This window comes from Neoarius graeffei, chromosome 25, assembly GCF_027579695.1.
Source record: "Neoarius graeffei isolate fNeoGra1 chromosome 25, fNeoGra1.pri, whole genome shotgun sequence".
NCBI lineage: Eukaryota > Metazoa > Chordata > Actinopteri > Siluriformes > Ariidae > Neoarius > Neoarius graeffei.
The window spans coordinates 11,130,832-11,151,971 of record NC_083593.1 but is presented as its reverse complement, the minus strand read 5'-3'; the positions used below and the strand labels follow the sequence as shown (position 1 = coordinate 11,151,971).

General features: G+C 41.0%; 2 protein-coding genes across 8 annotated transcripts in view; both read left to right on the top strand.

The window, feature by feature from the left end:
- The first annotated feature begins 1,313 nt into the window (after positions 1–1,313).
- nudcd3 (NudC domain containing 3) lies at positions 1,314–16,069 on the top strand. The gene is made up of 6 exons (XM_060908391.1): positions 1,314–1,901; positions 2,939–3,273; positions 11,371–11,503; positions 13,178–13,321; positions 15,116–15,304; positions 15,382–16,069. The coding sequence occupies exons 1-6, from the start codon at positions 1,704–1,706 to the stop codon at positions 15,490–15,492; spliced, it is 1,110 nt and encodes a 369-aa protein (XP_060764374.1). The 5' UTR covers positions 1,314–1,703; the 3' UTR covers positions 15,493–16,069.
- A 4,548-nt stretch (positions 16,070–20,617) lies between these two features.
- LOC132873113 (calcium/calmodulin-dependent protein kinase type II subunit beta) overlaps positions 20,618–21,140 on the top strand; it is a 121,246-nt gene continuing 120,723 nt past the window's right edge. For all 7 annotated transcript variants that reach the window (XM_060908367.1, XM_060908365.1, XM_060908363.1 and 4 more), the window contains exon 1: positions 20,618–20,925. In XM_060908367.1, the coding sequence (XP_060764350.1) occupies positions 20,864–20,925 (62 nt within the window). In that variant the 5' untranslated portion in view covers positions 20,618–20,863. The remainder of the gene's footprint in view (positions 20,926–21,140) is intronic.

Below are 21,140 nucleotides of genomic sequence, written 5' to 3'. Positions count from 1 at the left end.
GGAGCTTCTGTGATATTACAGACATTACAAATCCCATGCAAGTTATACTCCATGTTTATACTACATAGATACATTTCCCTGGCCATTTTTATCACGTACACCTACAACAAAGATGCACATTGTAGGTACAAACTGCAGCTTATCTGATATACCAGACAGAGGGGGAAAACAGTGGCTGGTGAGAGAATAATTCTTCATAGCTGCTGTAACACAAGTGATAACTGGAACTATCTTGTCTCTAACGTTGCACAACATTAAATGGTTAAAAAGCACACCGTGTTATTTTGTAAATTTAAAATGGAAGGAATTGGCAAATTGATGTGTTATAAGAGGAATACAACACTTGTTGACTATTTTTCTATCACAACAAATCATGTCATAATTTCCCCCCCTAAAATAATAAGGCTCAAACTTTGAGATCAACATGTCTACACGTCTTTCTTTGAGCTTGTCAGTGTGTTATTGTTTGTCGCAGTAAACAAAACAGTCACAGCATTCTTTTAGGATTAGTTTTAAATATTTTTATTAGTTAGGTAAAAATTTTGCCCTAAAATAATAAGGCTCAAACTTTGATATCAACATGTCTACACGTTATAAGGAGACTTTTATTTTGTTTTGGCGAACCCTATGTCTGCTTGATGGTCTTGTATTTTCTTTGAGGTTGTCAGTGTGTTATTGTTTATTTCAGTAAACAAAACAGTCACAGCATTCTTTTAGGATTAGTTTTAAATAGTTTTATTGGTTAGGCAACATTTTCCCCCTAAAATAATAAGGCTCAAACTTTGATGTCAACACGTTAGGAGGCTTTTATTTTGTTTTGGCGAAGCCGGAAGTAGTCGGGAATCCCGTGTCTGCTTGATGGTCTTGTATTTTCTTTGAGCTTGTCAGTGTGTTATTGTTTGTCGCAGTAAACAAAACAGTCACAGCATTCTTTTAGGATTAGTTTTAAATAGTTTTATTGGTTAGGTAACATTTTTTCCCCCTAAAATAATAAGGCTCAAACTTTGATATCAACATGTCTACACAGCTGTGTTATTAGGAGGCTTTTATTTTGTTTTGGCGAAACCGGAAGTAGTTTGGAATCCCATGTCCGCTTGATGGTCTCGTATTTTCTTTGAGCTCGTCCGTGTGTTATTGTTTGTCGCAGTAAACAAAACAGTCACAGTATTCTTTTAGGATTAGTTTTAAATAGTTTTATTGGTTCGGTAACATTTTTTCCCCTAAAATAATAAGGCTCAAACTTTGATATCAACATGTCTACACGGCTGTGTGTTATTAGGAGGCTTTTATTTTGTTTTGGCGAAACCGGAAGTAGTTTGGAATCCCATGTCCGCTTGATGGTCTCGTATTTTCTTTGAGCTCGTCCGTGTGTTATTGTTTGTCGCAGTAAACAAAACAGTCACAGCATTCTTTTAGGATTAGTTTTAAATAGTTTTATTGGTTAGGTAACATTTTCCCCCTAAAATAATAAGGCTCAAACTTTGATATCAACATGTCTACACGGCTGTGTGTTATTAGGAGGCTTTTATTTTGTTTTGGCGAAACCGGAAGTAGTTTGGATGTCCGCTTGATGGTCTCGTATTTTCTTTGAGCTCGTCTGTGTGTTATTGTTTGTCGCAGTAAACAAAACAGTCACAGCGTTCTTTTAGGATTTTTAAAAATAATTTTATTGGTTAGTTAATTTTTTTGTTTTTTGCTTTACAATGTCTTCGCCGATGGAAATGACAGAGCTGTATGATAACGCCTTACTGGGAATTTTGCAGCATGTTGGAAACATCCAGAATTTTCTGCAGATCTATTTCGGCTTTTTGTACAGAAAAACAGACTTTTATCGCCTTCTGACCAGCCCCAATGACAAAATGGGGTTCCCACCTGGAGTGGCAGAAAAAATGGTCCTAAAGGTAATCACTCCTGGCTCTGAGCAGCTGATTAACTCTGCAGAGAGAAACTTTTTTTCTGCTTTGTTTACTGTCGTCTGTCATGGGATATCTGATGTTGTTTCTTTGCTGATTTCTGGTTTTCACTTCTTCTACCACAGCAATATGAAAATCATTCCACTTTTAATCCAGTTTATTACTGGACCAGTCATAGTTTTTATCTCTTTATAGTTCCTTTGAATGTTGTACCTGTTCTCACTTACCTTACAGCAGCTATAACAAAAGAGTCCTTCTATTAAGAGCTTCTGCTTTTTCTCACTTAAATTTAGGACAACAAAATGCTGCTTGTCGAGTTGCCAAGAAACAAACAACAACAAAAGTTGTTTTTGTCTTGAAGAGGTTTTTTTTCGTGGTGGAAAACTTCCTAACACTGGAGACTCCTTCCATAAACATTATAGTAATTTACAATTTCAAAAAAAAGTCCACCAAAAGAGGGTCAGGATGTCATTCCAGTGGCATAGCTACCCACAATCCCACCAAAAAGTGCACACAGGTATGTCCCGCACAGCTGCTGCGATGCAACCAGGTAACATTGTTCAGAACACCGCACCATGGATCCATGAAGCGAGCACAGAAACACCGCCACATTGTGCAGTCCCAGAGCACTGGACAACCCCGATGTTCAAAAGAGAAACAAACTCGCCGCAGTGCACAGCAAGCAGCACAGGCATCACCTATGGTGGACCAAGGCCTGAAGGAAACGGACGCCCAAAAGTGGGTCTGGAGCTACGCCACAACCAGCGGACAAAACATTCAAACAAAGAACCAACATCAAACCATACAAGCAGAAAAACAAAAACCTCCATTAATAAGCGCCTCCTTACAGAACGCTTTACCACGTTACTCTGAGAGATGTGATGATCAGAATCGACTCCGTTAGTTTGAAACCTCGTAAAAGTTGCTATAAAATATTATATTTGGTTGTAAGTTCCATCCTGTTGGTATTATTGTTACTGAATGTATATAAATGTAAACACTCCCTCTTTCACCCATTTCTCCAGACCTTTAAGTTGTTTGAGAAGCTGGCAGTGCAGGACCGAGAGAAGGCGATGAAGCTGGCTGAAGAAGCCCGAGCCGTTCCTGCTGTAGTGGAGGAAATTGAAGTTCAGTCACAGCCAGAACCTGCACAGGAATCCACGTCCGCTGAAGTGTCCTCCACAGAACCAGTACCTGCAGGTGCAGCATCCGCAGATGGAAATGACGCCAAAGTGCAGCCTGCAGAGAGCGAACAGCCAACAGCAGCTCCCGCGTCTGCACCATCTGCATCTGCAGTATCTGCATCTGCAGTACCTGCATCTGCGCCGGCGGCCAGTTCGGATTCTTCTGCAGCTGCATCGTAAGTGTTTTGTTTGTTTTAAAGAGTAAGTGCAGCCATGTCTGTCTGTCTGTCTGTCTGTCTAGTCAGAGATGTTCGAAGAGATCCATTGTACAGCTTGGCTCATGATCCAGTTCCATTGCCAAGTATCATAACTATGCATTTGGTAAGACCACTAAATAGAGCTGTGCGTGGAGTTAAATATAGTGCACACCGTTGATTCGTCAAACGCAATCATGAAAACACTTGAGTTGCATCCTAAATTTTGTCTGACCATTTTAAATGCGCGTTAAATTGTGTTTTTTCAGTTATTGGTGCACTATTTAGAGCAGTAATATGCAGTTTAGGATGTAATCTAGGTAGATAGAACTTTCTGGAGAAAGACTGAGCAGTTTTGTCTGCAACAACAACGCAAAATATCCAGTACAGCAGGAGTTCTCAGCCTTTTCTACTCTAAGGCCCACCTATTCATACTTGTAATGAGCCAGGGCCCATTAAAGAAGCTCTCCAATTATTTTGGTTCATCTATTCTATTAGAATCTAATAAGCTATTGTAAAGTCGAATAATGGGATGCAACATCACCCTCTGTGTTACAGATGGGAGCCCAGGAGTTAAATAAATGCAGTAAAAACAAACTGTTTTTAATTGTTGGTATTGTATTGAAAACTGTATGGATGTGCCAGAAGCCAAACCATGCATGCAGGGCATTCTCAGTCAAAAGGGATTAATGATTCAAAAGTGGAGTCTGGTCCATTAACACAAGAACTTATTGGCATGTTTGAGTACAACAAACAGTCAAGCTATTAAAACCAAGAAGTACACTCAAAAGAAGCGGATATAGAAACCACTCAATAGGATTAGATCCTTACACGCTAACAATGAAGGATTTTTCCTACAAGTTGGAAAATTATCCATCCGTCAAGTTCCCTGACATCTCAAACTACCTGCTGCTGCAGACATCGTTCTATACGGACACAGAGATGAAAACCTGGAAGAGCATGGACGAGTACAACTTTTTATATGTGGCTGGGTTAAAGGTCTGTGGATCAGGACACTACAAGATAGACAGCGGTAGACGGATCTAAGTGCAGGAAGAGTGTTTGTTAGCAGGCCTGATATTTATAAAAGCAAAACAGAATCACAAAGCAGAGTATTTAAACAGCATTATAAACATGGCTAGAAACAAACGTGATAATGATGATCCTTCGCAAAGCCTTTGTGAAAACAGCTTCCGTATCTGCACGTACTGATTGCGCTCAAATCAGTATCAGATGTCTCCCATAATGACCGAGCCCCGCTCGAGCTGCGCCAGACTTAAGTGCACGAGGGCGTGACAGGCAAGTCTTCGCATGTTGAATGACCACAACTTTTAGCACACGTGTATATCGCCATAATCACCACGCATCGCCACCAAACTGCCTCATTTTCATCAATAACCCATCGCAGAGCATCGCGAGCTGTAGTGTGACCGTAGTTTAATGAGGCGGATGTGACGTCAGATGCAACCCAGTAATTGTACCCTACTATGAGTAAAAATTAGCTTCAATTTGAAGAATCAATCAATCAATCGCGGCGCAGTGGTTGAGAAACACTGCAGTACGGTATTGAACTAATTGAATATCAGGTTGTTAAGAGCACAGTAGAATGCAGTGGCCTGGGAAAACCCTTCACATGGTGCAGTGTAGAGCCCTGCACTCCCGCGGGAGTCCCGCGGGACCCGACGCAAAGCAGTGCAGCGCAGGACAAATTTTGAAAGCTCATTGCGGGCGTGGGTGGGAGGGGGAGTGCACAATGCGGGCGGGAGAGGTGATGAGCTGCAGTCCCGCTAACTAAAAACGTGTTTAAAATAAAATTTATAAATTATTAATTTATGTCTATCGTATATAATTTGTGCTGGATATTTTATTTGGCATTAATAAAAACATTTTAAGATGCCTAAATTTGCGGACGTGGTCTAATCTCGCGTATGTTTCCGATTCCTTTCCGCTCTTCCGTGTTTGAGATCTCCGATCATGGCAGAAGAGCAGAGCTCCTCTAGTGAAGCTCACAGTGCTTCAGAAGTAAGTGCTGCTTTAAAAAGAGGTACATTTACCGTTTAAAAAGTCAAGAGTATTAGTCCTAAGTATTAAAAAGTATTTAATAAAAAGTATTAACTAGTATTAAAAAGGACTGTGTATCTCACTGATTGTTAAATTTAATGCTAGAAATAGACATTGTATAATCTGAGGAGCTGGTTGTGGTTGCGCAGCACTTCATATGAGAGGAGAATGAAATCGCGGTTGGAATCATAACGCCACAGACTCGGAAGTGGGAGTGCGAGTGCGCAAAGCGAGACCTGTCAATCAAAGCGAGAGCTGTCAATAATGAGCGCATGCAGCGCTCAACTTGGAATGTGTCAGCAGAATGTCAGAGTCTAAACAATAAACTTACAATAAATGAAGGATCGGTCAGTGGAGAGCTCAACTAAGCTCAGCATGTTTAATTCCCCAAGCCAATGACAAGAACTTTTGTGAGAAATAACGCGAACGTCTGCATCATGCGGGATTTGCGGGCGGGAGCAGGACAAAATATGGCGGGCGGGAGCGGGACTGAAAATCATAATTCTTTGCGGGAGCAGGACTGAAAATTCTGTCCCGTGCAGACCTCTAGTGCAGTGTTGACATTTTCTACAATAAAAAGTTTTTGAAAACTACCAGCTTTCCCGAGGGTCTTATTTGCACATATAGCATACAGATTAGAGGTAAAGTTTTCGCAATTGAAAGTCTGGTTACGCCCAAAAGTAAAATAATTACATTTCAAGATTTTATTCCAGGGCGGCACGGTGGTGTAGTGGTTAGCGCTGTCGCCTCACAGCAAGAAGGTCCTGGGTTCGAGCCCCGTGGCCGGCGAGGGCCTTTCTGTGCGGAGTTTGCATGTTCTCCCCGTGTCCGCGTGGGTTTCCTCCGGGTGCTCCGGTTTCCCCCACAGTCCAAAGACACGCAGGTTAGGTTAACTGGTGACTCTAAATTGACCGTAGGTGTGAATGAGAGTGTGAATGGTTGTCTGTGTCCATGTGCCAGCCCTGTGATGACCTGGCGACTTGTCCAGGGTGTACCCCACCTTTCGCCCGTAGTCAGCTGGGATAGGCTCCAGCTTGCCTGCGACCCTGTAGAACAGGATAAAGCGGCTAGAGATAATGAGATGAGATGAGATTTTATTCCAGTTCCACTGAAAGACACTGATTATATAATAACTGCCTTTAGATATTCATCACAATATCTGGTCAAAAAGCTCAAAATCTTTTTTTTTTTTTTTTAACAGGATGCAAATAGTAATTTACAGACCATAACTTTATTCAACTTCTGAACCAGACTCTCCAAGGAAATTTCTAAAAATCTTTGTCTTCTAACTCGCACCCTATTCCCACTCTCAGTGAACGCTTCTGTTATTTTTGTATTCTGCATTTCTGTTGTTATACGGTAATGCACAGCAGAGGGTGTACTTAATACATCCTTAGTGTGTCCTAAGGCACAGCAGAGGATATACTTACTACAGAGGATGTAGTAAAGCACAGCAGAGGATGCACTTCCTGCGGCAGCTGAAGAAGTTCGATCTGCCAAAGACAATGATGGTGCGCTTTTACACCACCACTATTGAGTCCATCATCATGGCCTGGTATGCCGCTGCCACTGCCAGGAACGAGGGCAGACTGCAGCGCATCATTCCTTCTGCTGAGAGGATGATTGGCTGCAACCTTCCGTCTCTTCAGGACTTGGACGAGTCCAGGACCCTGAGGAGAGCAGAAAGGATTGTGGCCAACCCCTTTCACCCCGGATGCAAACTTTTCTAATCACTCCCATCTGGTAGGAGGTTGAGGTCCATTAGAACCAAAACCTCATGCCATAAGGCCAGCTGTTTCCCCACTGCAGCTGCCTCATCGATAAAGTCAGAGACCCTCAACTGACTACGTTTACATGCACGTCCAAATCGAGCTGCTGTTGGTAATCGAGCAAAGGGTCCCAGCAGGGGTGCCAGAGAAATCCAATCCTACGTGCACAAGTGAAATCGGGCTATTGTGCAAGGTGCATTGTGCACCCGAGCCACATGTGGCGCTACACGCCCCATCGTGTTGGTACACTTCCGGTTGTCGTCATGAAGAAGAGCTATAGTGTTGCCAGATACTGCTGACGTATTCCAGCCCAAAACATGTGCAAATCCGCTAAAATGCACGTAAAACACCCAATCTGGCAACACTAGCAGTTCCGTGTTCAAGCTGTTAGGCTTGCTCTAACAGACTATGGCTACAAACTGTCCGGCGCAGACCACTGTTTTGTAAGACAACTTATTTTGCACAATAATATTTTTCTAAAGTCCATTGTTTGCTTACAAAAAAAAATTTTTTTTTGCTTACAATTTAACTTATGTCTTAATAAACACACACAAAGTTCAGTTGTTTTGTTTTTATTGACATTCTTCAGATGTTGGACATATATATACACACACACACACACACACACACACAAATACAATGACTTGTTTATGTACACAATTCACAGCTATGCAACAGCTGTACAGATGTATTTGGTGATACAGTAAGTGAGCTAAATTTTAACAGTGCAAACAATGCCACAAAAAGAAAAGATTCATGCCGTTGTCATGATTCGTTGTCATGCCGACCGAGGCTGTTGTGTTTCCCGCTTGTGGTCTCGTCACTCGTCACTTCCGGAAGCAGCTCGACAACTAGCTCGATAGGGTTTACATGCACAAAGTAGCTCGGCAGAAATCGCATAAACTAGGTCGTGTAGCTCGATTCCGAGAAATCAAGTTCGGTTCAATTTCAGCCGAATTAAGGTGTATACATGGCATTTTGAACTTCGATTTCAGTCGAGCAACGGCAGAAATTCGATTCTCTCTATGTGCATGTAAACGTAGTGACTGACTCCAACCTCACACTTCCAATCTGTGACTTGAATGCACTTTGTCTCTGAACTGCAGTTTTGCACGTTATGCATCTCCATTCTGTGAACCTTTATTGCACGTTCCAGCTCGGACTGTACAGCTTGGTTACTGACGTCGCCCATACACACATTCTCTTCCTCTCACGCACTCTTATCATGTCTCTTCTCCATCATCATCATCATCGTGTGACCTATTTTTGCACATTCTGGACATGCTGGAGGGCTTGGAGTCCAACAACTCATGCACATACCCCTTAAATATGTCCACTTTTCAAATGTGTATATTTCAGATTTTTCTGCGTATATAGCTACTTTTTGTCTTTGCTCAATTCTTCTGTCGTAACTGTTCAAACACCAACTACTAAAGCAAATTCCTTGTATGTGAGAACATACTTGGCAATAAACTTGATTCTGATGTCCTGTGGGAATGGGAGTAAAATGGCAAAGTTGAACCGTTAATCTACAGTGATGCTTGAAAGTCTGTAAACCTTTTAGAATTTTCTATATTTCTGCATAAATATGACCCTAAAACAACATCAGACTTTCACACAAGTCCTAAAAGTAGATAAAGAGAACCCAGTTAAACAAATGAGACAAAAATATTATACTTGGTCATTTATTTACCAAGGAAAATGATCCAATATTACATATCCGTGAGTGGCAAAAGTATGTGAACCTCTAGAATCAGCAGTTAATTTGAAGGTGAAATTAGAGTCAGGTGTTTTCAATCAATGGGATGACAATCAGATGTGACTGGGCACCCTGTTTTATTTAAAGAACAGGGATCTATCAAAGTCTGATCTTCACAGCACATGTTTGTGGAAGTGTATCATGGCACAAACAAAGGAGATTCCTGAGGACCTCAGAAAAAGCGTTGTTGATGCTCATCAGGCTGGAAAAGGTTACAAAACCATCTCTAAAGAGTTTGGACTCCACCAATCCACAGTCAGACAGACTGTGTACAAATGGAGGAAATTCAAGACCATTGTCACCCTCCCCAGGAGTGGTTGACCAACAAAGATCACTCAAAGAGCAAGGCGTGTAATAGTCGGCGAGGTCACAAAGGACCCCAGGGTAACTTCTAAGCAACTGAAGGCCTCTCTCACGTTGGCTACTGTTAATGTTCATGAGTCCACCATCAGGAGAACACTGAACAACAATGGTGTGCATGGCAGGGTTGCAAGGAGAAAGCCACTGCTCTCCAAAAAGGACATTGCTGCTCGTCTGCAGTTTGCTAAAGATCACGTGGACAAGCCAGAAGGCTATTGGATAAATGTTTTGTGGAAGGATGAGACTAAAATAGAACTTTTTGGTTTAAATGAGAAGCGTTATATTTGGAGAAAGGGAAACACTGCATTCCAGCATAAAAACCTTATCCCATCTGTGAAACATGGTGGTGGTAGTATCATGGTTTGGGCCTGTTTTGCTGCATCTGGGCCAGGACGGCTTGCCATCATTGATGGAACAATGAATTCTGAATTATACCAGCGAATTCTAAAGGAAAATGTCAGGACATCTGTCCATGAACTGAATCTCAAGAGAAGGTGGGTCATGCAGCAAGACAACGACCCTAAGCACACAAGTCGTTCTACCAAAGAATGGTTAAAGAAGAATAAAGTTAATGTTTTGGAATGGCCAAGTCAAAGTCCTGACCTTAATCCAATCGAAATGTTGTGGAAGGACCTGAAGCGAGCAGTTCATGTGAAGAAACCCACCAACATCCCAGAGTTGAAGCTGTTCTGTACGGAGGAATGGGCTAAAATTCCTCCAAGCCGGTGTGCAGGACTGATCAACAGTTACCGGAAACGTTTAGTTGCAGTTATTGCTGCACAAGGGGGTCACACCAGATACTGAAAGCAAAGGTTCACATACTTTTGCCACTCAAAGGTATGTAATATTGGGTCATTTTCCTCAATAAATAAATGACCAAGTATAATATTTTTGTCTCATTTGTTTAACTGGGTTCTCTTTATCTACTTTTAGGACTTGTGTGAAAATCTGATGATGTTTTAGGCCATATTTATGCAGAAATATGGAAAATTCTAAAGGGTTCACAAACTTTCAAGCACCACTGTAGCTCCTGGTGACCTAGTAACATTTACAGAAATCCTTTTAACGGCTCCAGCGGGAATCTGAGTTCTCATATTTACATGTTGTGATGGTGATATAAACCATATACATAAATGATGGGGAAACCCATCACCATAATTATTAATTTCTCCTCCGTTGTGCTTGGAAACTGTTTAAACAGAACCAAAATTTACACCACCGTATTCTCTGGACCGGAGCACTTCAAAATTCCAATTGGTTGCTGCCGAACCTTATCATAGTTCATTACCGTAAAGTTGTCCGGACTTCAAATTTATTCTGACGCCCCAACCTCCCAAGATGTGACGTCAATGGTCTCGCCGCCGAGACACGCCAGCTCTCTTAGAAAACGAATGACTTCCAGTTGTTTAGATGCTCTCACTGAGTTTGGTGTGAAAATAGGGTTGCACGCACAATTTTGTTTCATATGGTGGGATCCCAGGCCTTGAAAAACAAAGCTTTTCCAAAGTAAACTAAACTAACACACTGCTTGTTTTTTGTATCTGTATTTGTACTAGTTTTTTCTTGAATATGTTTATTTCAATTAAAGGTTGGATTTTTGTCATTTTTTCAGAGGGAGATGAAGCATCTTCACCAAAAAGTGGCTTTTTTTTCTAATCCTTTTTGCTAATCTTGACAAGGGGGTAGACAGCATTGTGTGTGTGTTTGTGTTTAAAAAAAAACACCTATGTCGATCGACAGGCTTTTCGGACATCCTAAAAATATTTTTCATCATATTTTCCCCTTGTTTTCAAGAAGTTATCCCAGATCACCACAGAGTTTAAGTGAAATAGCCTTCATAAAGTAAATCTTTATCACATATTCTGAAATAATACATATGAACAGGGTGTAATTTTGCATTCCTGTTTGATGAATGATGAAATGGCATTCCATGGTAGGAGATCTTTGGACCTGGTGGTTTGTATGACGTGTGTAAGAGATTGCAGATGTATAAGAGTTGTACAGAAATGTAGCCGTATTATACACGAACATAATTATGTAGCTTGACTTACAGGACACTAAGCACACAGTTCAGTGGTTGTGTCGTCGCCTTTAAACCTGTCGCTAATTGAAATGTGGTTTGTTTTGCAGTGGCCAGGCCAGTTTCCAGGCAAACCCAGACAGCTACAACGGTGCTGTCAGAGAAAACTACAGCTGGTCACAGGACTACTCTGATGTGGAAGTGCGAGTTCTTGTCCCACCGAACATCGTCAAGGGCAGACAGGTACCTTCTAGCAGCATTTTTGTTGTTCTCATATTAGCAAGTGTAAATCTCGAGCTGCAAGGTCCACGGTGCGGTGTAACGGTGTATGGCGCCATCGTCTGGCTACAGTTTTAGTAACATAGGACTATTATAGTGCTTTTGCACCACTCAATAAACTAGGACTATTCATATAGTCATATATATTCATATAGTAAGTACTTTTCGCTACGTTCACACTGCGAGGCTTAATGCTCAATTCCGATTTTTTTGTGAAATCCGATTTTTTTGTGAGGTCGTTCACATTAACAAATATATGCGACTTGTATGTGATCCTCAGTATGAACGAAATGCGACCTAAAAGTGTTCCGCATGCGCATTGCAGGATACGACGACGTCACACGCAGTGAGCATGGCCAGTGTTTACGGAAGTAAAACCGCCCGGTTGCGGTATGACCCATCCAGTCTAGCTTGAATAGCTGCATCCCCCCAAATGGAAATCAGCTCCCTAACCTCTGCGTCCTTCCATTGAGAAGATTCAGAACCTTCACAGCCCGAAGCGTCCCTCGCATTGATGTCATGCGCAGGGGCGCAGATACGTTTTTTGAACTGGGAGGGACAAAAAACTGGGGGGACAAAGCTGCCAGCAAACCAACCCCAATCCCGATATGCCTGTCAAACTTGTTGTTAGTAACCATAGCAACCAAGCTCGAGCTCGCAACCTGTGCAGTCTGCGCAGCTCAACCAACCGAATATCAGTCTTTGTTTTGTTTTATGCGAGTTGTTGCAACTATGTATACACTCCCGTGCACCTCAATAAACCGAATGGTAATTAGTCTTTTGATTTTTCCGTGAGGTTTGCCTTATGCAAAGAAAGACAGCATAGACGTTTTTTCCTCCCTATAAGTGGGGGGGACCGAACGAGGTGAATTTAAATCTGGGTGGGACGAGTCCCCCCCTATCTGCGCCCGTGATTATGCGCCATGTTGTTGTAACTTTTTTTGAGAGACCCGCCGCCTACTTCAGCGCAGAATAGTGACGTTTGTGGCTTGTTGATGACGTGCAAGTCGGATGAATGCGACCTGGCGGTTCAGACTGAAGTCGCATATGAAAAGAGCGGATAGGAATCGGAATTAGGACCACATATCCAAACGGCCTGGGTCGGATTTGAAAAAATCGGATCTGTGTCGTTCATATTGTCAATAAAAGATCGGATACAGGTCACATATGGGCGAAAAGATCGGATTTGAGTCACTTCAGCCTGCAGTGTGAACGTAGCCTGAGTTTGTTATTTAATATACTTCCAGGATAAACTGACGTGATTAATTGTGCAAAACTGAGATCAGTGAGATAGCTAACGATGTGCTTGTAAATTAGATTTACAGCTGAAAGTGTTCAATTTTTGTCCAAAATTCAAAAATTGTGAAGCGCCATCACCTGGATTTTGCGCATTAATTTCAGACTAACAGTCATAAGAGAATCGCTCACAGCCTTGGTTATTCATACAGAAATTCATATGGTAATGACCATCTGTGTTAGAAAGCCCAATTCAACATTTTATAATGGCCCCATATTCGCTTGAGCCCACTTAGCTCATTTCTCAGTCTCTCAAAGGGATCGATTGAACTCCCCCTCTTCAGCATCGAGCCATTGTTGCTCATCATCATCAGCTCAAACCTGTTCTCTTTGTGCACACAGGTGTCCGTCAGTCTTCAGTCTGGTGGCGTGCGTGTGGCAGCGAAGGAAGGCGTGTCGGAAAAGGTTCTGATGGAAGGCGAGTTCACGCACAAAATCAACACGGAGAATTCTCTGTGGAGTCTGGAACCAGGCCGCTGTGTACTGGTGAGGATTATTTTTAGACAACGTTCATGATCTTTTACTCCGTCGCCAATCGGAGAAGTTAAATGACTGCTCAAAGTTGGTGATTTAAGTCCGAAAGTTGTCAGTGTTTATCTGGGGAAGATTATGTCCATTCAAATGGGTTACACAAGTACTTGGGTAGATATTCTGAACACCCCATTATACAAATATGATGTGTGTGTTGTCCATTCCTCCGAGGTCGCCAGATTTTTATTGTGTAGAAGGATCCGAGACAGGACTCGGTCACTTTTAAAAGCATCGAGATACAAGTAGCCTTTAAAAGAATTCAGCTATTTTGAAAGCATTTTTCCATTGCTGCAATATAAAAATAAAAAAATAAAAAAGACTAATACGATATAGTTTCTTGATATGTGCAAATAAAGCCGACAGGCACTGAAATCTGCATCTAATAATAGCCTAGTATATTGTCAATATACTGTATATCCATGAATAGTCAGTAATTATCCCACTGCAACTTGCGCTACGTTCACACTGCAAGGCTTGATGCTCAATTCCGATTTTTTTGTGAGGTCGTTCACATTAACAAATATATGCGACTTGTATGTGATCCTCAGTATGAACGAAATGCGACCTAAAAGTGTTCCGCATGCGCATTGCAGGATACGACGACGTCACACGCAGTGAGCATGGCCAGTGTTTACGGAAGTAAAACCGCCCGGTTGCGGTATGACTCATCCAATCTAGCTTGAATAGCTGCATCCCCCCAAATGGAAATCAGCTCCCTAACCTCTGCGTCCTTCCATTGAGAACATTCAGAACCTTCACAGCCCGAAGCGTCCTTCGCATTGATGTCATGCGCCATGTTGTTGTAACTTTTTTTGAGAGACCCGCCGCCTACTTCAGCGCAGAATAGTGACGTTTGTGGCTTGTTGATGACGTGTAAGTCGGATGAATGCGACCTGGCGGTTCAGACTGAAGTCGCATATGAAAAGAGCGGATAGGAATCGGAATTAGGACCACATATCCAAACGGCCTGGGTCGGATTTGAAAAAATCGGATCTGTGTCGTTCATATTGTCAATAAAAGATCGGATACAGGTCACATATGGGCGAAAAGATCGGATTTGAGTCACTTCAGCCTGCAGTGTGAACGTAGCCTTAGGCTTAATTTAACCCTCGTTATTCGTCAGCTTCTCAAATAGCACTTGATCCAGCACATCCTACTATTTTACATTATTTTTTTTATATTGTACTCCAGCAGTATATATTGTGCGTGACTAAGCAAAGCTATGAGATTAAATCACGGTCATGAAATATGTGAAATTCTCTGTTTTAAATAATGCCAATGTTTTTGTTGATTTGATTCACTCTCCTGTTTCTATTAAAAAAAAAAGTGTCCATGGTTTGAAGAAATAACGTGGCCGATGCTTGTCTGCTTTGGTCATTTTACCTAAGTGTAGTTCATAATTTTCCGTTAAAAAATCAGCTCTAAATGGAGATAAGCAATGCCTCCGATTAAGATGCTGTCTTTACGGCTTAAAGCATGAATTTCAGTGTGATATATCGCGCTTTGTGAATAGCGCTTAAGTCTGGAGTTACGTCTGAGGTCTGTCGTGCAATATTGGTATTAAATCCTCACTACACAGGCTTAATTCAACTCCTGACTAAATTCCCGTCATTTCTTTTAATGAAGACTTTAAAATATCCTCCGTGATTTAAATCCGATCTGATGAAACCCTTCTGATAAGGAGCGGAACATCTTCAGGATGTTGAACACAAGACTTGCTGCTGGTCATTTTGTGACATTTTCTTTTAGCTGTCTCTGAGTAAATGCGGGGAAGTGTGGTGGACCGCCGTGCTGAAAGGCGAACGAGAAATCGACGTAAATCAGATCAACCGCGAGCGCTCCATGGCCACGGTGGGCGAAGAGGAGCACGCCGTGTTGGACCGACTCACCTTTGATTACCAACAGAAACTGCAAGGAAAGCCCCAGAGCCATGAGATGGTAATGTTACAAAGACCACAGATCAATAGAGCCAGTGAATTGGCTGCACTGCTGACAGTTTTGTGTGTGTGTTTTAGAAAGTACACGAAATGCTGAAGAAAGGCTGGGATGCTGAGGGATCGCCGTTCAAAGGCCAGCAGTTTGATCCATCCATGTTCGACATACCGCCAAGCGCTGTTCAATTCTGAACTGAAGAATCTTTGGTAAATGCTGGGAGAGAGAAGACAGAAATCTGTTTGAATCGTATACACTGAAGCGTCAAGCACTGACAACTCCGGCGTTTACAGTATGATGGACAACATGATGGCACTGCAGAATTTGAATTGCTAAAGCTGTAAATACTCAGATCAGTTCCGCAAATGGTATGAGGATTCGGTCAGACCTGAGTGTGTATACACATACATGGTATTACCTTTTTTATTTCAGTGATATTGCAAGTGCATCTTCTGTTCACGTGGCGTCTCCATGGATCATCCTTTTCTATAGGTTCTTTGTAATATAATTGACTGAAGTAAATCTAATAAACCACTTCAGAATTTTCTAGAATAAGTGAACATAACACTGAAAGATAGAGAAGGGTTGGGTATACGTGGCATCCTGCAGTTCTGCACATTATTATATGTTCTTGAGCCTTGTTGAGTATTTTTGTCAGGTTTAGACATTTGATGACTAATGCATTTTCTGAGATTTCACCAAGGGTTTTTTTTCTGTTTTTCATTCAGTGTTCTGGTTTTGTGTGCCCAATAAAAATACTTTACAAAATAATGCGTCCTTCACACTGCCCTCCATATACTGATATATAAATACTGTTTTGGTGGGGGGGAAAAAAACGTTATTTAACTGACAATGACATCACACACATCAGGAAATAAACTGTAAGTCACTGACTAAATGTTGTATTCTAAATGTTTTTGTCTCTCCAATTTCAGTTTTTGTACTCTATACGTTTCCAAAAGGCAAATCTTGTGTTACAGTACTGTTCCTGAAAAATCCCCTCACGACTTGAAAGAGCATATTAATTAGGTCATATGAGTGTCCATTTGAAGAACAAGGGAATGAGTAACGATCAAATTATAGCGAATCTCCCAGGAGACCATCGGCTGCCATGTACATGTCAAATCCGCTGACTACATTAAAGTCCATTAAAAGGTAGCAAATTGAGCATTTTTTTTTCAGGTTTTGCTCACGGAAACTACAGTCAGGGTGAGTTAATCCCGCAGACCTACAAATGCTCATCTAATATACTTCACTTTCCCTTTCTCTGAGAGGAAATGTGACCCAGGGCCAAGATTTCATAAAACAATACTGTGTGAAAGTGTTCTGTTTTATCTATATGTGACAATATCAGAAAATGCCTCCAGCATAAAACTATATGTATCCTATTTTGATAAGCTGTCCTAATGATCAGAAAATGTCTCCAGCATTAAAATATACGAACCCTGAAATTTTATGGGTGCCCAAAATGTAACATGTGCGTGCATGCACAGAGCTAGGAATGCCGGGATGGGAACAGGAATAACATGGAAGCCCATTTCCACCAGGTAGAAAAGAAAAAAAAATGCATAACACACTTTTTCTTTATATCTCACAAAGTCGTCTCAATTTTGTTTTATGTATTATGTTAAAATTTAGATTTTTAGCCTCAAAATGTTGATTTATCTTAAACTTTTAATTTGTGTCAAAATATGTACTTATTTTCTTGCAGTTATTACTACTTGATGTTAATTTGGTATACCAAAACAATGACTTGTATTTCATTTTTAGACTTTCCTAACTGCCAAATAATCTTTAAAGAAATTTTGCAGTTGGTTAAGGAGCTAGCCCCTGATATTTGATCCCATTTTCAGATAATCACTTTGGTCTACGTTCCATTTATACAGGGAATGGGAGTCATGTAGCTAACTGAATACTTTGTTGGATAGTGTATAGAAAATGTTTATGCTTAACAGGAACAGCCTGGATTTTGAACTATAAATACGACTTATGTTGCATTATTTGAACAGCTATTGTAAACTAGCAAGCTAGCTAACTACCTATAGCAGTTTTTGGTTACGTGCTAGACATGCTTTTTTTTTTTTTAAATGACATTATTTGCATGGACCTATCATCACAGAGCTATCGTCAAAATTTTGAGATAAAGACAAAATTTTCAGATACTAAGTCAAAGTTTTGAGATAACAAATCAAATAAGCATGACTTCTGAAACATTTGAACAGCTATCTTTATCAAACTAGTTAACTACTTGCAACAGTTTTGGGGCATGCACTAGATAAGATAAAAAAAAAACACTATCATATACTGTGATATGTCATATCATGGAGCTATCATTAACATTTTTGAGATAATAGGTGAGACTCTTGAAATAATAAATCAAGTTTTTGAGATACTATAGAATAATTTTGAGATTGATCAAGATTTTGAGAATGTAAGCCAAAATTTTGAGATACTAAATCAATGTTTGGACATAATAGGTCAGGATTTGAGATATTTCATTGAAATTTTGAGATAAGTCAAACTTTCAAGGTACCAAGACAACATCTTGAGAGAATAAGTCAAGATTTTGAGATAAGTTAAAATTTGGAGATAAGTCCAGATTTTTGAGGTAATCAGTCGTTTTTTTGTGTTTTTTTTTTAGTTAATAAGTCAACATTTTGATATAATAGGTCAGAATTTTAGGATTAATCAAGATTTTGAGAAAGGAGTTAAAATTCTGAGATACTAAGTCAACGTTTTGAGATAATAGGTTAGGATTTTGAGATATTTAGTTGAAAGTTTTGAGATAAGTAAAAAAATGTGAAGTAACAAGTTAACACTTTGAGAGAATATGTCAGAATTCTAAGATAAGTCAAGATGATTTTTGAGATGAGTTAAAATTTGGAGATAAGTCCATATTTTTGAGGGAATCAGTCTTTTTTTTTGTGTTATTATGTCAATGATTTTGAGGTCAGAGTTTTAGGATTAATCAAGATTTTGAGAACTGAGTCAAAATTCCCAGATACTAAATCAATGTTTTGAGACATTTAGTTGAAATTTGGAGAGAAGTCAAAATTTCAAGGTAACAAGTCAAAATCTTGAAAGAATATGTCAGAATCTTGAGATAAGTCAAGATTTTGAGATCATAAGTTAAAATTTAGAGATAAGTCTAAATATTTTTGTGCTCAGTCAGCATTTTGAGATAGCAGGTCAGAATTTTGAGATATTTAGTTGAAAGTTTTGAATGAGTCAAAAAAATTTAAAGTAGCAAGTAAGCATTTTGAGAGAATATGTCAGAATTCTAAGATAACAAGTCAAGATTTTGAGATAAGTTAAAATTTGGAGATAAGTCCAGATTTTTGAGGTAATAAGTCAAAGTTTTGAGAAAACAGGTCAGACTTTTGAGGTAATAAAATGGAGATCTTCTTCTTTTGGCTGCTCCCGATTAGGGGTTGCCACAGCGGATCTTTCGTCTCCATCGCTCCCTGTCTTCCTCATCCTTCTCTACCACACCTGCCACTTTCATGTCCTCTCTCACCACATCCATGTATCTCCTCTTTGGCCTTCCTAGTTTTCGTGTGCCTGGCAGCTCCATCCTCAACATTCTCCTTCCAACATGCTCTGCATTTCTTCTCAGGATGTCCCCGTACCATTTCTCTTAGCTTAATTCCCAAGCTCTCCACATGTGCTGTCCGTCTGATGTGCTCGTTCCTTATCCTGTCCAACCTCCCATTGTGAACCTTAGCATCCTCAACTCCGCCACCTCCAACTTTGCCCCCTGTCTCTTCGTTAAGGGTACGGTCTCCAATCCATACATCACAGCTGGTCTCACTACTGTCTTATACATCTTACCTTTCACTTTTGCTGGGACTTTCCTATCACAAACGACTCCCGAAATCCTTCACTCTCTCTCTTTCTCACCTCACCATCGCAGACCCCATTTTCCTGCGCAGTTGACCCCAGGTACTTGAATTGACTGAGGTAATAAAATGGAGATGAGTCGAAATATTGAGATAACAAATAAAGAGATTTAACCCTTTGATGCAAAACATGGGTCAAAAGTGACCCGGCTGAGTTTTTATCTTCTATATCTTTGCAATAAATTAATTCCATCATTCAGTGTTCAAGGTATTCCTCAATTAACTTGTTTTTGATCATCATACATCCTTATTTTATTTTTTCCTTTCTTACTTTTTGAATAAAAACCCTTTTTGTATCACTACCCTTCTAATGCACAACATGGGTCAAAACCGACCTGCATTCATTTTCCAGGTTATTTCATGTATGGCTGAGTGTTTCTATGATATACTTTTGAAATAAATTCATTTTGTCATTTACTTTTCCAAATATGCAGTAAATATCTTGTTTAGCACAAATCATCATTTTTATTTTTCCTTTCTTAAGTTATGAACAGGGGCGGTACGGTGGTGTAGTGGTTAGCGCTGTCGCCTCACAGCAAGAAGGTCCGGGTTCGAGCCCCGTGGCCGGCGAGGGCCTTTCTGTGCGGAGTTTGCATGTTCTCCCCGTGTCCGCGTGGGTTTCCTCCGGGTGCTCCGGTTTCCCCCACAGTCCAAAGACATGCAGGTTAGGTTAACCGGTGACTCTAAATTGAGCGTAGGTGTGAATGTGAGTGTGAATGGTTGTCTGTGTCTATGTGTCAGCCCTGTGATGACCTGGCGACTTGTCCAGGGTGTACCCCGCCTTTCGCCCGGAGTCAGCTGGGATAGGCTCCAGCTTGCCTGCGACCCTGTAGAAGGATAAAGCGGCTAGAGATAATGAGATGAGATGAGATGAGATCTTTCCGGTTGTAACACGTGTCTGTGAGAAAATTGGAGGGGAGGGGTAACAGGTGGGCACGGGTGTTGATAAAGCGCAACTGCCCTGGTAATATGTCACATGATTTTCCCGTACTAAAGCAACCTTCGGGGCCGTGGTTTTGTGGTTGGCGCAGTTAATTGTTTGAAACACGCTGTCAGACCGCCATCACTACTACACACTATATGAAAAATATTTGCCCCCTTGCGATTTCTCTTTTGCCCCCTTAGTACTAAACTGTTCCTGGCGCCGGGCCAGAAGGGGTGTGCATATGTTTTGCATCAAAGGGTTAAAAAAACTTTCGAGATAATAAAGAATGAGGAAAAACTAAAAGGGGGAGAAATTGTGGGGGCTGACGGAAATGTTCTTCCACACGAACACATCCACTAAATGTAAAGAAAAGTCGCGTGAGGTGAAGTTGATTTCTGTCTTGATTGTCTCCTGCGCCCCCTAGCGGTGATGCCAGCTCAGTGCTACACAGCGCCGCGGAAAACAAAGTGTACTGCAGTCGCGCGGCGCATTCAGTGAGCGGGTTTGGAAGGCGCTCGAGCTCACTCACTCACTCACTCACTCATCACTCAGCCTTATCCTTCTACTCATCCCTCACTCACTCACTCACCCCTCTGTTTTTACTGTAGAGACCATAGAAGTTATCAACACAACGCCCAGAATCTCCCAGACGCTTTTGTGACAGTCCTGCAGTGTGGAGGAATAACATCTCGGATTTATCTACAAAGCCAAAAAGGAGGAGAGACAGAGAGAGAGAGAGAGATGGCAACGACAACCTGTACACGCTTTACCGACGAATACCAGCTTTATGAAGAACTCGGAAAGTAAGACTGTGCTGTTTTGAGTTTGTAATGCAGATGTTGTGTGCCATTATTTAATGATCAAAGTCATTAGAGCTGCTTTAAAAGGGCTCTGGGGGTTCATTTAAGTGTAAAGTGAAATAACGTAAAAGTCAATGAAGTTACATTTGTCTCATGGGCTCATATGGGTTTGTAGTTGTTGAGGGTAAATTTTAGGAACTCATCATTTCTTCATACAC

Excerpts from the sequence above, each read along its gene's own strand:
- nudcd3 (XM_060908391.1), top strand. The coding sequence starts at position 1,704 with ATGTCTTCGCCGATGGAAATGACAGAGCTGTATGATAACGCCTTACTG. Across the intron at positions 3,274-11,370 it reads GATTCTTCTGCAGCTGCATC|TGGCCAGGCCAGTTTCCAGG; the intron begins GTAAGTGTTTTG and ends TTTGTTTTGCAG. Across the intron at positions 13,322-15,115 it reads AACCAGGCCGCTGTGTACTG|CTGTCTCTGAGTAAATGCGG; the intron begins GTGAGGATTATT and ends ATTTTCTTTTAG.